Here is a 15,659-nt window from a genome sequence, read left to right as displayed (position 1 = left end):
CAGGAAAGCCACGTTATGGTCTGTATTGCAGGTAATCCTCGATTTACAACCGTTAACAGTTTTAGTGGCCCGTTCAAAGTTACAGAAGCACTGAAAAAAAAGTGACTTAGGACTGTTTTTCACACTTACGACCGTTGCAGGCATCCCCACGGTCACGTGATCAAAATTAAGCCGCTTGGCAACTGACTCATATTTACGACGGTCACAGTGTCCCAGGGTCATGTGATCCCCATTTGTGACCTGACGAGCAAAGTCAATGGGGAAGCCAGATTCACTTAACAACCGTGTTACTAACTTAACAACTGCAGTGATTCACTTAACAACTGTAGAAAAAGGTAGTAAAATGGGGGCAAAACTCAATTGTCTCACTTAGCAATGGAAGTTTTGGGGTCAATTGTGGTCGTACGTCAAGGACTACCTGTATAATTTGTTTGGACAAGGTGGAAATAAACTTTTCTTAGCATTTCTTTGGAGAGAATTGGCTGTTTTTGCTAACTCTTTTGCCTTTGTCATTCATCTGTTTCTAAAACAGATTATGCTTTTACAGGCTTGACTCACAGCTATTCATTTAGTGACTGTTTTAAGCTACAGCGGGATTGAAAAAAAAGGATTTACACCTGGTCTTCACACTTACGACCGCTGCAGCATCGCCATGGTCACATGATCAAAATACAAGCACTTGGCAACCAGCATGTATTCATGGTAGTTGCACTGTCCTGGGGTCATGTGACTTCCATTTGCAACCATTCCAGCTGGTTTCCAGCAAGGAAAGTCAATGGTCGTTTAATGACCACTTGATTCACTTAATAACTGCAGTGATTTGCTGAACAAACACTGTAAAATTAGGCGTGAGTTAACTGCCTTGCTTAGCAGTGGAAATTCTGGTCTATTGTCATATGTTGAGAAATATCTATTTAGATAAAAATAGTTGGAAATTGCCATTTTATAGTTTTTCTCTGGGTAATATAAATACCGTATTTTCCGGCGTATAAGACGACTTTTTAACACATGAAAATCTTCTCAAAAGTCGGGGGTCGTCTTATACGCCGGGTGTCGTTCTCCTGTAACCAGGCAGACCAGCCCGAAAGGCTCTGACGAGCCTTAAATGGCTCTGGCGATCCAAGCTCTGACGATCCCAGCTGTGTTGCCTGCTAATCAGGCAACGCAGCTGGGATCGCCAGAATCATGGAGAAGGAAAAAAGTTTTCCCCCTCCACCTTGCCTACCTCAGCTGCTAGTTGCAACGCTTGCCTTGCTTCGCTTGCCTGAATCCATTCCATCAGCAAGCCACTCCCTGCCTGCAATCAAGCAGGCAGGGAGTTGTGGACTTCAACTCCCAGAATTCCTCAGCCAGCAAAGCAAAGCTGGCTGAGGAATTCTGGGAGTTGAAGTCTACAAGTCTTAAAGTTGCCAAGGTTGGAGACCCCTGTTCTATTGGGTAAGTTTTTTTTCCCCTTTGGGAGCTTTAAAAAAAATAGTTAATTGGGGTTTTTTTTTTAGTTGTTCTTTTTTAGACCTAGCCATTTAAAGTTTAGGAAGTTTTAAATTTAGCTTTCATAAAAAAATAAAAATAAAAGAAAATAATATTTGTGCAGCTTTTTGAGATTTAGTGTGTTTCTGTAGTGTTTCACTCTAACTACACAAACACACAAAATCTCACAAAGCTGTATGTGGAATTTTGTGTGTGTAAAGTGTGAAAGTTGTTTTTTTGGGCTTTTTGTGGCTGTGTGAGGTTCCTGCTTGTTGCAGGGGCCATTTTGGGTCTAGCACAGCTGCTTTTACATTGTGGGTGAGCCAGTTGATGTTTTTTAATTTTTATTTGGTGTGCGTTGGAAGAGGGGTAGTCTTATATGGCGAGCATAGCCCAAACCCTATATTTTAACAGGAAAAGTCGGGGGTCGTCTTATACGCCGGAAAATACGGTGCACATCCAATTATAATAAGAATTTCTAAAAAACTAAAGTTGGTTTTAAATACCAAATAAATTAAATGGTTTGGCTTACTGTAGCAGTTTAACTTGACCCTTAAATTAACCTATTTTCTTAGTTTGCACAATACATTAATTCAGGATGGATTGGTTTAATCAACATTAATTATGTCTCATGATGTTGACCCTTAGCAGCCACATTGATCGATTTCTTTTCTGCATGACAATCTTTCTGGGTGAAGTAAAACAATTGTTCAAATGATGTGGTGAAGTTGAAGGGGGGAACAAGTACTGAATATACTATGGCAGTTTTATACAGAGGAAAAGCTTTCTTGACAAGTATTTGAACAGTTACAAAGCAACTTCTTATGAAATGCCTGATTATTCCTTAGTAAATTCCTGCACATTCTTCTCTAAATTATTGGAAATAGGTTTGGAAGGCTCTAAAGAGAAACCTATCAGTCAGAATAGAGCTTGAAGGGACTTTGGAGGTCTTCTAGTCCAACCCCCTGCTCCCTATACAATTTAAGACAAGTGGCTGTCCAGTCTCTTCTTAAGCCTGTTGCACGAACAGAAGCCTGCTAAGATAATATGGGATATAATGAATTTTTTTTTCACTTGTAAATTGATTTTGGCTTCTTCCTAAGGGTGATAAGATGCCGACAGATCTTTTATGAAAGGGGTGAACAGTTTTACAAGATTGTGCACTTTTAGGAATTGAAAACATTTACTCCTCCACTTAATGACCACAATTGAGCCCAAAATTGCCCAAATTTGAGCCCAAATTGTTAACTGAAAAATTTGTTGTTGAGTTTGGTTCCATTTTATGCCTTCTCACCATATTTGTTAAGTGAATCACTGCAGTTCTTATATTAGTAAACTAGTTGTTAAGTGAATCTGGCTTCCCCATTGACTTTGCTTGTCAGAAAAAGGGGAACACAGAACCTCGGGACGCTGCAACTGTCGTAAATATGAGCCTGCTGCAAGTGTGTATAAATTTTGATCATGTGAGTTATAAATGTGAGTCAGTTGTCAAGCATCCGAATGTAAATCACATGACCACGGAGATGCTGCAACGGTCATAAGTGTGAAAAATGGTCACGAGTCACTTTTCAGTGCTTCTGTAACTTCGGTCGCTAAATGAACTGTTGTAAGTCGAGGACTACCTGTAATATGGAATGGAAATGTTTTTACAGTAGCACACAGGATTAGGAAACTATGAAAACTCAGCCCATCTGTATAATAATTTATTAAATTTATATGCTGCCTGACTCCCAGCAATTAAAACTGCTCAAGAGTTTCTGAGCTGGCTTCAAATCTATTATTTCTATTACTGGATTTGATCCGGAGAATGAGAGTGGATTTTAGGGCAGAAGAAGGAATACGGTTTGAAATTCCGCCTGTGAAAATCTGCAGTGGAGGAGGTCTATTGTATTAATGAAGTAGCTGTGTGTTTGTAGCTGTGGAACTCCCCTTCCAGTCAATGTTGACTCTTGAAGGCTGCCTGGATACGTCTCTGCAGTCTGCAGTCTTCTTGGCAAAATTTCAGAAATGGTTTTCCATTGCCTCCTTCCTAAGGTTGAAAATGACTGATCCAAGGTAACTCACCAAGCTAGGACTAGAACTCACAATCTCCTGGTTTCTAGCCCGGTATTTTAACTACTACACTAAACTAGCTCTCGATATAGCATCAGTATTCATAAAAGAAAAAGACACGGTGGCTCAGTGGCTAAGACGCCAAGCTTGTTGATCGAAAGGTCGGCAGTTCTGCGGTTCGAATCCCTGGTGCCACATAACGGTGAGCTCTCCGTGACTTGTCCCAGTTTCTGCCAACCAAGCAGTTCTAAAGCACGTAAAAAAGGCAAGTAGGAAAATAGGGACCACCTTTGGTGGGAAGGGAGCAGCATTCCATGCGCCTTTGGCATTTAGTCATGCCGGCCACATGACCACAGAGACGTCTTCGGACAGTGCTGGCTCTTCGGCTTTGAAACGGAGATGAGCACCACCCCCTAGAGTCAGGAATGACTAGCACATATGTGCGATGGGGACCTTTACCTTTACCTTATTCATAAAAGAAAAATTAACACAGTAAGGGGACCCCGTTGAGAACAAAGGCTCAAATTCTTCTGTTTCCCTGGAGTAAACACCAGGGAAATTTCCGCAGAACTAGCTGTTCCACAGAACAGATACCATGTGGGCATGATAGGGAAGGAAAAAAATCCAAAGTGAACAGCTTGTGGTGTGGAATTTCCTTGATTATGGCCATTAAAGGCTATCTATAGATAACTTCTAGTGGAATAATGTGACTTGGTAGGTTTTTTTAATTATTTCAGGAAACAATTTGGAAATTCCTTCGTAGGAATGTCTTAAGCTACCAGCCAAAAATTACTAGGTGAAGAGTAAGAGGATTGTATGCTATAATAATACAGCTTGATATGTTTGGGTTTAAGGCCTTATTAGGCCTTGCTATAATATCCACTCTTTCTATACAGAACTTAGTGCTGAGTCAACAGACGCACTCTCTCTGCAAGTAGTCCTTGGCTTATGACCACAAGTGAGCCTGAAATTTCTGTTGCTAAGCAAGACAGTTGCCTCATTTTACAACATTTTTTGTGACAGTTAAGTGAATCTGTGCAGTTGTTAAGTGAATCATGCGGTCAGTAAGCAAATCTGGTTTCCCCCATTGCCTTTGCTTGTCAGCAGCCGGCTGGGAAATGGTGATCACGTGACCGCGGGAGAGGGCAACCGTCAGGAATACATGCCAGTTGCCAAGCTTCCAAATTCTAATGTCATGACCATGGAGATAAAATATGAAAAATGGTCCTGTCACTTTTTTCACTGCTGCTATAACTTTGAACGGTCACTAAATGAATGGTTGCAAGTCGAGGACTATGGACTGTGGAAAGCACAAAGTCCAGTTGCTAAATGTATCCCTGTACAATGTGAAATGAAATTTACATAGAAGGCATCTACTTCTGACTAGTATTCATCTATGGCTGTGTTCTGCAACGCTAAAACCACACTTTGCTTCTTAAAACCTTCCCTTTATATCAGAAACACTCAAAAGGCTTGAAAATTACATCCCTAACTTAACTCCAGAAGCAAATAGGCAGCTGAATCCACTGTATGTGAGCTAAGGTTTACTCACTGCTTAGTGTATTGCATAAATTGGTGTGTTGCATGTCAACTTCTGTGTGTGTTAAAAAACTTCTCTGTTTTGTTGTTATTGGGTCTCCGAACTGCCTGTGTAACGTGGCATGTTACCCATTGTATATGTGGGTGGTTTTTGTTTTTTTTAAAGGTATCTATTATATCATTAAACTCTCCAGCTAATACTTAAAATGCCCTGCATTGTTTTTGGGAAGTAGTTTATTCACAAGCCTTTGGGATTTGTTTGTTGCTCTTCCTTAGCTGGAAACAAAGTCCTGAATTGTTCTGTTGGCCAAAACTTAGTTAATTGGCAAGTCTTGTTTTCTTGATTTCAAATAAGAATGGGAAAGTCTTGGAGGGAAGCTGTGGTGTCAGTGCAATTTGCAGTTGTGGCAATTGTAAGTTGGTTTACTGCCTATTTTTTGTTTTTGTTCAACTCATGGACTGGAATTAACAACCTTTATGGAAAGACTTGGAGAAGATTCTTACTTTGGTATAAATTCAGATCAAATTGTGTTGGGTTAGTTCTCTGCTGCTCCAGAAATATACCTCTTTTACTGACCCTGTTTAAAGTTAAAAAGATTTAAAGTTAAATGATATGTTTTCTTGGGTTTATTCTATCCAACTAGAATTGGGAGGCAGGGTTATTTTTTCATTTAAAAGATAGCCAAAATAACAATCCTCAAACGTTGCAGAACATAATTCTCCATCCTTTCATCACCCTCCAAAACATTCAAATTTAAACCCTATTGCAAATAAGTATTTTTAGTTTGCCTGTTTGCCATGATGATAAAATGAAAGTTGTATTTATTCATATATATTTTTTTAGATTCACTTTACAGCCATGATGACTCAGCTTATGTCTGTTATAAAAATGGTTGTAAGCTTGAGTCCAGTAAGTTGGTACCTCAACTTATGACCTCAACGATTTAACGATCAAAATTCTTGGCTCCATTGTGGTCATAAATTGAAGACTCCCTGTAGCTGCTAAATAAGAATTATGGGAGATATAGTCCCAGCCCATCTCTGATTGAGGAGCACTTTTAGGTTTTCTCATCCATGTTGCAGGGCTGGGATTCATTGCAGACTTTATATGTCAAAGTTGCTTTTTTAATCGCCTTGCCTAAAATAGTTTTTTTTTAAACTGTTAGGATTTCTGAAGATAGGTAGAAAATGATGGGTCTAACCTCACCTGACTCTACTCTCTGTGTTTCTCTGTGCTTCCTCTGTTTTCTGAAAATACAGATGAGGAATTCAATTCACAGCATTCTGCCTTAATACAGCTGTCCGTCTTTTGTTGTTAGTTGCGAAGTCGTGTTTGACCCATCGTGACCCCATAGACAACGTTCCTCCAGCTGTTGCTGTTAGCTGCAAATAAACCATCCTCGAACCACCACCCAAGCATGTTTCTTTGTGGAATTGCTCTGGCAGCCAGCGTTGCCGAGACAGGCCTTCCTGTCCTCTACCATCCTCCGGAGTCCATTTAAGCTCACACCGACTGCTTCAGTGACTCCATCCAGCCACCTCGTTCTCTGCCGTCCCCTTCTTCTTTTGCCCTCCATTGTTCCCAGCATTAGGCTCTTCTCCAGGGAGTCCTTCCTTCTCATTAGGTGGCCAAAGTATTTGAGTTTCCTCTTCAGGCTCTGGCCTTCTAAAGAGCAGTCAGGGCTGATCTCCTCTAGGGCTGACCGGTTGGATCGCCTTGCAGTCCAAGGGACTCGCAGGAGTCTTCTCCAGCACCAGAGTTCAAAGGCTGTCTTTAAACATGCCAAAAATGACTCTTTGGTCTTACTAAACCAGGGGTCCCCAATCCCTGGGCCACAGCCCACTACAGGCCTGTGGCCTATTCGGAATTGGGCCACCTGAGCGGTTGGCCGGAGTGCACACACACCTGCAGCTCAACTTGCTTGAGTGGTGGGGGCTGGCGGACAATCCCATGTGTGCGCGCCAGCCCACCACTTCTGCAAGGGCTTCGTGCGCGTGCACCAGCCCACCACGTGGCCCAGCTCCCCTCTTCTCCACCCTCCAGGTGGACTGCCAAGCGGCAAAGGTTGGGGACCGCTGTGCTTAACCATAATTTCTTTAATCATGGTTTGTTGAATTACGCTATGAATTACAGCTTGCAGAAGGGCAGGCCTTTCATAACCCCAGACTCTGTATGAGTCCTAGTCTCTGTTTTGATTGCTTAAAGAAATGTTGATGGCATAACCTGCTCCATCTTTCCCATTTCAGGCCTCTCCAAAGGTCCATCGAAGTTCTGAGGAGAAGGAGAAACTCAAGCTACAGAGGGTGAGAGGATTCCACTGACTAACTGAATTTACTCGCTGAAAAGTGAGAGTGTGTGGGCTTAAGAAAGTGATGTGGAAGACAATAATAAATGGTTTTAATGACAGTATTTCTTTGGTCATCACTAAAGCAGCCTGAGGTTTTTTTGTTTTGTTTTAAATAAAGCTTTCGTGAAAGCCCATTAAAATTTGAGCTGCTTTAATTACCAGTCATCATCCTAGAAAAGAATTGTCTTTGTTGCTAAGAGATGATGACACATCACCAGTGACTTTGGCACTCTAGCTGTTCAAGCACAGAAGCCTGAGAAATGCCTGCATTAATGAGTAACAGAGATCTTCTACCTTTTTTTTTTTTTTAAAGTCTGAAGTGAGATCCAGAGTGTTTTTCATGCATGCGCATCCCTAATAAATTGTAAATTTTGTCCACTGAAACAGCTCAGCAGAGCTGCAGGCAGAAAAAGTCCTAGTTTCTATGCCGACGTATCCAGCTAGGCCAGAAAAGATTTAAATTCCCGGGGAAGACAATATTAAATCAGAGGGAATGTGGCTTGACTTAAAAAGCCTCTTCCACCATCCCATATCTTCCAGGTGTTTATGGCTAAAATGCTACTTTGGAAGTATAATCAAAGATGTTGTGGGATACAGCTATTTCTGGATTTTACAATATCCAGGAACAAGTGAGCTATGGCATGTTTTAGTCTATTTGGGGGTTGGAGGTTGCAGTGATTGGATGGTGTAATTTCCAATCAAAGCAAGGTACGTCCTAAACTGACTACTTAAAGCAGGGGTCAGCAACCTGTGGCTCTGGAACCGCCTGTGGCACTTTCACCCCTGTGCTGCGGCTCCCTGTCACCCAAAATATGCGTCACAACCACCAATGTGCGACACCTGCCAGCACGCGATTTATTGAGCTTTTCAACCCCCGGTAGGCCAACCATGGATAAATCCAAGAAAAGAAAAGTTTCAGAAGAAAACAGAACGTTTAATTCAACTACATATGATAGTTCTGTGGCCGCTCAAGAAATAGTCAGGCACGGGAAGGGTTTTGTGGCTCCTGGTGTTTTCTTTTCTGTGGGAAACGGGTCCAAATGGCTCTTTGAGTGTTTAAGGTTGCAGACCCCTGACTTAAAGAAATGACCTTTGTTTCTATTTGAACTTCATTTGAAACCATTGTTGGGCCTCTTGCTAGAAATGGAAAGAAATGAAGATTTAATTTTGGGATTTGATGATTTGCACAGGTTATAGAAATACTGTGCATTGTTGGTTTTAGAATAAGAGGTCAATGTATTTTATACATTGCATCTATACAGTGCATTGTATTTTATATCCATCTGTATCAAAGAAAGTTGGGAATTATTCTTTTCCTTCTTTTTCTTTTTTTCCTTCTTTTGCACTCGTGATTTTGTTTACTTACTTTGTAATCTCTGTTTTGCTTTTTGTATTTTATCCCTTGCTGAAAGTTAATACATTTTTTTCTAAATCAAGACTCCTCCTTCTAGAGGAAACTATAGGAGCAATTATTTGAGAAGTAAGGAGTGGAAGAACAGGTTGAAATGAGCTTCAGAGTCCTGTGAAAACTTCCTCCTATTAGAGCAGAGGTCTTCAAACTTGGCAGCTTTAAGACTTGTGGACTTCAACTCCCAGCATAGCTGGCTGGAGAATTCTGGGAGTTGAAGTCCACAAGTCTTAAAGCTGCCAAGTTTGAAGACCTCTGTATTAGAGTGATAAGTTTAAGAATGTATTTAGTGCCAAGGAAGGCGAGGATTGGCAGAATGTTACACAATGAAACAAAATTTGTAACCTCTTTTAAGTTACTTATTTCTTTGTTTCAATATTAACAAAGTGACAGTGTTGTTCTGAGTCTTTCCCACCTTCCAGCTACAGTAGCCATGTTATTTCCCACAGCTATAAAAACAGAATTAAAAAAAAAGTAGCAAACCAGGAAAGGATTTGAGAGTGGCAACTGTGCCAATACTTCTTTCTTGTGAATAGAATTTCATTTTAATTTTGAAGGACAGATCATTTTAAAAAGGGGACAGAATGAATAGGTTATTCAGATAGTTGTGTGAGTTTAAACCTTGACATTGGGTTATGGTATAGCACTTCCTTCCCTCCTTCCTTCCTGAGCAGGGGGTTGGACTAGAAGACCTCCAAGGTCCCTTCCAACTCTGTTATTCTGGTACCTGTGATGTGGAAAGTTTTATTTATTCAATCTATGAACACGCCAGTAATCTCCACTTAATAACCTTTTGTTCAGTGACCAAAGGCAAGGAAAGGAGGGAGATACACCTGGTGGGACCCAGAAGAAGGGCCTTCTCAGTGGTGGCTCCCTCTCTCTAGAACATCATTCCCCCAGAGATTAGAACGGCTCCCACTCTAACTCTCTTCCCGAAGGCGCTGAAGACCTGGTTCTGCCAGTGGGCCTGGGGAACCCAGAGCGGGATGGAGCCCATTAAATGGCTCGTGTGCTCTGCTGTTGCTGGGGTGGGGGGCTATTATATCATTTTATTAATTTATTATATGATTCTTTTATTAGTTTGTATTATTTTTTATATGAGGTTTTTATATCCTTGTAAGCCGCCTTGAGTCGCCATGTGCAAATAGGTGGCAATATAAATTTTCTAATAATAATAAAAAGTAAAGTTACAAACAGCACCGAATGAAGGGACTTATGACCATTCCTCTGTTCTGTCCGTTGCACCACCCACACAGTTACGAAAACAAAATTTGGGCCTGGCTGCATTTATGACTGCATCATCCCCTTCTGATTTCCCTCTATTGGGCTCACCATCCTGGTTATGCACAGGGGATGAGCCTGGGAAACATACAGTGGTGGAATTCAAATTTTTTTACTAGCAGTTCTGTGGGCATGGTTTGGTGGGCGTGGCAGGGGAAGGATACTGCAAAATCCCCATTCCCACCCCACTCGGGGGCCAGCCAGAGGTGGCATTTGCCAGTTCTCCAAACTGCTCAAAATTTTCGCTTCCAGAACCTGCTGAATAGCAGGTACTGGAAGCACCCCTGGAAACATATACAGGTAGTCCTTGACTTAACGACCACCATCGGGATCAGAATTTCCATCGCTAAGCAAGGCAGTTAACTCGGTTTTAGGACTTGTTGTGGTTGTTAAGTGAATCCCGTCAGTTAAATGGATCAAATATTTATTAAGCAGATCCAGCTTCCTCCATTGACTTTGCTTGTTGGAAAGCAGGTGGGAAGGTCACAAATGGCGATTAGGTGACCCCGGGGGCTTGCATCCATCATAAATGTGAGTCAAGTGCCAAGTGTCTGAATATAAATCACTTAACCATGGGGATGCTGCTATGGCTATAAATCTGGGGACTGTTGATAAGTCACGTTTTTCAATGCAGTTGTAACTTCAAACAGTCACTAAACGGATGATTATAAGTCGAGGCAACCTGTTAACACATTGCATTGCTCGAAAGGTGGGGGGGTACGACAGGGTCAAGAATTCCTCCTAAAGGCCTTTTCTGGTCTTTCTCTCTTTCTTTCTTTCTTTCTTTCTTTCTTTCTTTCTTTCTTTCTTTCTTTCTCTCTCTCTCTCTCTCTCTCTCTCTCTCTCTCTCTCTCTCTCTCTCTCTTTCTTTCTTTCTTTCTTTCTAGGACCAAGAACGTGCAGAAAAACTTCAGAAGCTGGAAGCTACACGGGAGGAGAAGAGACAGCTGAAAAAGGAAGCCCAGGCTGCGAAGGAACGTGCCCGAGAGGAGGCAAAGAGGAAGAAAGAAGAAGAGAAGGAGCTTAAGGATAAAGAAAGGAGGGAGAAAAAAGAGAAAGATGAAAAAGAGAAAGCTGAAAAGCAACGCGCAAAAGAAGAAAAACGGAAAGAGAGGCAAGAAGCTCTGGAGTAAGTAAATTGTCACAGGGGATTATCAATCAACATAGATTTCCCTTCTGATTGGATAGGTTGCTGGGATTCTGCTAGCTGGACTTGGTTGCTGTTTTCTCTTGATATGATCACATTCTACTGATTGGCTGCTTTCCTATAATGGTGTTCGGAGTATCATTGATGTCCTGCCTGCCTGCCTGCCAGCCATGCTTCACCAGATGCCAGTCTCCCATACACAACAGGGAGGAAGCTACGAAGAGGGGTAAAGGGGGGAAGCTACTATAGTCATGTATGAGAACTGCTGGCCTTTCCAAGGTCGCACCATGGAATGAATGCAACATTGTCCAGGCCACCAAGCCAGGAACTGTTACAAGCCTGTTACAAAAACTATTTGTTTGAATATAATTGGACAGTTATAGGATTACATTCTATTGATTGGCTGCTTTGCTTTAATGCTGCTCAGAGTATCACTGATGAGGACCTTCCTTTCCTTTCCTTTCCTTTCCTTTCCTTTCCTTTCCTTTCCTTTCCTTTCCTTTCCTTTCCTTTCCTTTCCTTTCCTTTCCTTTCCTTTCCTTTCCTTTCCTTTCCTTTCCTTTCCTTTCCTTTCCTTTCCTTTCCCTTCCGCCTTTCCTTCCCTTCCTTCCTTCCTTCCTTCCTCCCTCCCTCCCTTCCTTCCTTCCCTTCTTTCCTTCCTTCCTTCCTTCCTTCCTTCCTTCCTTCCTTCCTTCCTTCCTTCCTTCTTTCCTTCCTTATATCTCACCAATCTGTGCTCCATTGCAATTTGCTCTCCAGTCGTCATGGATATTTTCAAGGCTGCCTCTTGGACCACTTAATTGTAAATCAATTTGAATTAGAAATTCAAATGGAAGCTTTTCCCTCCCCCCCAAAAAATTCCTTTAAACAAAGGATCTGCAAAATGTTTCCTTTACCCCAGCATTTTGGGGAGTGGGGAATATTTGAGTCATGTCTGAATGCTCCCGATGCTTGTGTTTTCATAAACCGGGATTATATTTTCTTAAACCTGGGCTTTATTTTGAAGGGCGAAATTAGAAGAGAAAAGAAAAAAGGAAGAAGAAAAACGCTTAAAAGAAGAAGAGAAGGTAAAACCAGAAGGGCTTTCCTTTATTCTATTTCAGCAAGAATACAAGAGCTCAAAAGAAGCGCTTTTGGACATCAGACAATGTTTGCCTTCTCTGTATTAGAGAAGGCTTTGTTTGCAGTGATGTTCTTAATCTCATGGATTGTAACATATCTCTTTTTTTTTTCATATTCTGATTCTAGCGCCTCAAAGCAGAAAAGGCTGAAATCACCCGGTTCTTTCAAAAACCAAAAACCCCGCCTGCTCCAAAAGTAAGTTTTCTAACCATTTCTGTATACCTTTGAGGTGTTTAAAACTATTTTCCTTTTCCTGGGCAATACCATAAAATTCTTGGACTAGAAGGTCATCATCATGCGTTTCAGGAACTATTAACAGAATTGTTGGCCAAAATTAGCACAACTGTTGTAAATTTAGCTAAAATAAGAGGACTTAAGGCCCACATCCCCAGAGTCAGAACGTTGCATAGCCTATCAACCTGAAACCTGTATAATCAACCTGCAATTTAAAAAAAAGAAAAAAAAGATAGGTAGTCATCAATTTATGACCACAATTGAGCCCAAAATTTCCATTGCTAAACAAGGCAGTTAAGTGAGTTTTGCCCCATTTTACAACCTTTCTTGCCACGGTGGTTAAGTGAATTCCCCATTGATTTTGTTTGTCAGAAGGTCACAGAAAGTGATCGCGTGACCCCCAGGACACTGCAACGGTCATAAGTATGAATCACTTGCCAAGCATCTCCATCCATCAACCCCAGGGATGCCGCAACGTTCGTAAGGGTCAAAAACTGTCATAAGTCACTTTGTTCAATGTGTTATAACTTCAAACGGCCACTATAAACGAATGGCTGTAAATCGAGGACCACCTGTAAGCATTGCAGTTTAAAAACAACCTAATGTGGGTGTGATGTGATGTTTTTCCTGTGCGCTGCTCCCACTATCCATGCATGGTTAATACTTCAGTATTTGGCAACAACTGAGTGAAAGAAACAGAAGGCTCTTCCCCTTTCCGCCCCCTAGCCACGCCTCTGTACCCATGATCCCCCAGTCTTCACTCAGTTGCTGGCAACTACTGGAGTGTTTTTTGGGAGCTCCACAGGTTTTAAAGGTATTGTGCTTCTGTGGGATTTTGCTCCTTTCCTATTTATATTTAATTCCCTTCCTTCTCTTTAGTTTGGCTCTTCTCTCTAAGCGTTTAGGCGTTTGTTGTGTTTATTTTGAATAGCTTGTTTCGCGCCCCTTTTTCTGTTGCTTTGCCTGGCGCTTCGGCGTGAGGCTCGTTCTTCCAGCTGGTGGGGGGAGAGCGGAGCGCTGCAGCCCGATTGAGCAGCCGGCAGGCTTCCTGGGCAATCGGAAGCTTCTCCACACGTGCGAGGCGGCCGCTACAATCAGCGACTTCCAGCTGGCCGGCGGGCTCGGCTTCCTCGCTCCACGATCGGCGGAGAGCTCCGGAGCGCGTGGAGAAGACGCAGCGTGCGGCGTCGCGCTCATCAGCTGGGCGGCGGATTCGGAATCCCCGGCCGCCCACGCATCGCCGATCGAGCCGCCGCCGCTAAGCATCTGACGGGCGCGAAGGAGAGGAAGCGCCAGACACCGGAGCAGCCTTCCCCTGCAAGGGGAATCGCGCGGCATCTGGTCGGACCCTCGGGCCGCCAGTTTAAGACCTCGCCGGAGTCGGGCACAGCGGAGCCACGTGCCAGCGCCATATTGGTGGACCTGCGGGCCGCCATTTTGGACAGACTCCGCAGCCGGCGCCCTTAGACACCAGCGGGCCGGCTGCAGACCCCCCCCCCCACGCCAGTCTAAGGGGGCGGAGCATCTTCCTCCTCTACCACCTGAGGAGAAGATTTTATACACGTGGGCTCTATTGCAGAGTCCTGCCATCTGGTGGCGGAACACAATATCAGGGGGTCTGCCCAACGCTCTCAAACCTCAACAATGCCTCACTCCCCCCCCTCCTCAGATATGGAGTTAGAGCTTAGCCCCCCCCACAAAAGCAGTAAAGGGGGCAAGAAGAAATCCAAAAAGAGGCATTCGAGCGCCACCAGCAGAGCGGCCTCGGAAGGGGCCTTGCCTTTCCAAGACAGAGATGCGTTAAGGAGGCATAACGCTCTCGAGAGACAATGGGAGAAGGCCCAGAGGACAGTCGCTGCAACACTATCCAGGGAGCCCGCGACCTTGGACCCAGTGCGTGCTTCCCCTAGGGGCAGGGACTTGGGGATCTCTTCTGTATCCGACATCGCAGTGACCCCAAGAACTCCTGATGTGCCCAGGTCTGGCCACAGTACCCCTCGCCCGGAGGCAGGCACAGGGCTCGCAGAGGCCTCACCGACCCTCCTCACGGCACAACCTCATCGGGCCAGGGAGGCATCGAGCCCGCCGCCAAGGGCTGACCAGCACCCCCAGGGGGGGCCTGGGACGGCCTCCCCATTGGACTTCCAGACCATGTTCTCAGCCGCACTCTCCTCCTTCTTTAGCACTATGCAGCAGTCGTCCCAAGCTTCAGGCCAAGCCGCCACGAGTCAGTCGTGGCGCCACCAACCCCAACCCCAGCCTCTCCCCAGACGAGGTCAGGACTCCTCTTCGGAAGAATCAGACCAAGCAGAGGAGGGGCCTGAGGAGATGGAGCTATCAGAGGATGAGGGTCTAGCGCCTGACACACCGGCCTTTTCAGGCCTCTTCCGTCCGGCCCTGTTCAAATCCCTGCTCCACAAGGCCCGGCTTACAACCAACCTCGGGGTACCAGGGGACGTCACTACCGCCGCCCCACCGGCAGCGGGGCCGCACGACGCCCTTTTCAACCCATCAAAGCCACAGAGGGATTTCATCCCGTGCCCTCAGCTGTTTGCGGAGGTCATCCAGAACCCCTGGGGACAACCAGCTTCCCTGGCCACACCCAGCAATCTGGACAGGAAGCTCTACTGCGCAGCCCCAGAGCTAGAGGACCTCCTAGCACTCCCGACCGTCGACCAGCCTGTGGCAGCTTTGTCCTCTGGTGCCTTGATCACCACTGACCCTCTTGACTCTCTCAAGGCAGAGGAGAAGAGGATGGAGGGGGCCTTCAGAAAGGCACATCAGGCGGCGGGCTGGGCAATCAGAGCCGCGACGGCGACGTCTTTCTTCAACCGTGCGTCGCTCATTTGGCTCCGCCACCTGCAGGACAGACTACCCCCAGAGGACACCAGGCTCCAGCAGGATATAAACAAGTTAATAGCCGCCACTGAATACTCAGCAGACAGTTCTCTAAACGCAGCCAAATTTGCCTCGAGGTCCCTCGCCTCAACCCTTTCGGCTAGAAGACTCTTCTGGCTCCGGCCCTGGAAGGCAGATGTCAAAGCAAAATGGAAATTGG

The 15,659-nt window shown here is 44.3% G+C and overlaps 1 protein-coding gene across 2 annotated transcripts in view; it reads left to right on the top strand.

Annotated features, from left to right (window-relative positions):
- Positions 1 to 15,659, top strand: part of CHAF1A (chromatin assembly factor 1 subunit A) — a 40,827-nt gene that overhangs the window by 5,802 nt on the left and 19,366 nt on the right. The window contains exons 4-7 of one of the 2 annotated variants that reach the window (XM_087894509.1): positions 7,309 to 7,365; positions 10,986 to 11,227; positions 12,252 to 12,312; positions 12,494 to 12,562. In XM_087894509.1, the coding sequence (XP_087750635.1) occupies positions 7,309 to 7,365; positions 10,986 to 11,227; positions 12,252 to 12,312; positions 12,494 to 12,562 (429 nt within the window). The remainder of the gene's footprint in view (positions 1 to 7,308; positions 7,366 to 10,985; positions 11,228 to 12,251; positions 12,313 to 12,493; positions 12,563 to 15,659) is intronic. The other variant, XM_087894518.1, reaches the window with a different exon arrangement.

This window comes from Pantherophis guttatus, chromosome 1 (assembly GCF_059756535.1).
Source record: "Pantherophis guttatus breed Tessera chromosome 1, ASM5975653v1, whole genome shotgun sequence".
Classification (NCBI taxonomy): Eukaryota; Metazoa; Chordata; class Lepidosauria; order Squamata; family Colubridae; genus Pantherophis; species Pantherophis guttatus.
Note: the sequence above shows the minus strand (reverse complement) of the source record. Positions and strands in the feature narration are given on the sequence as shown.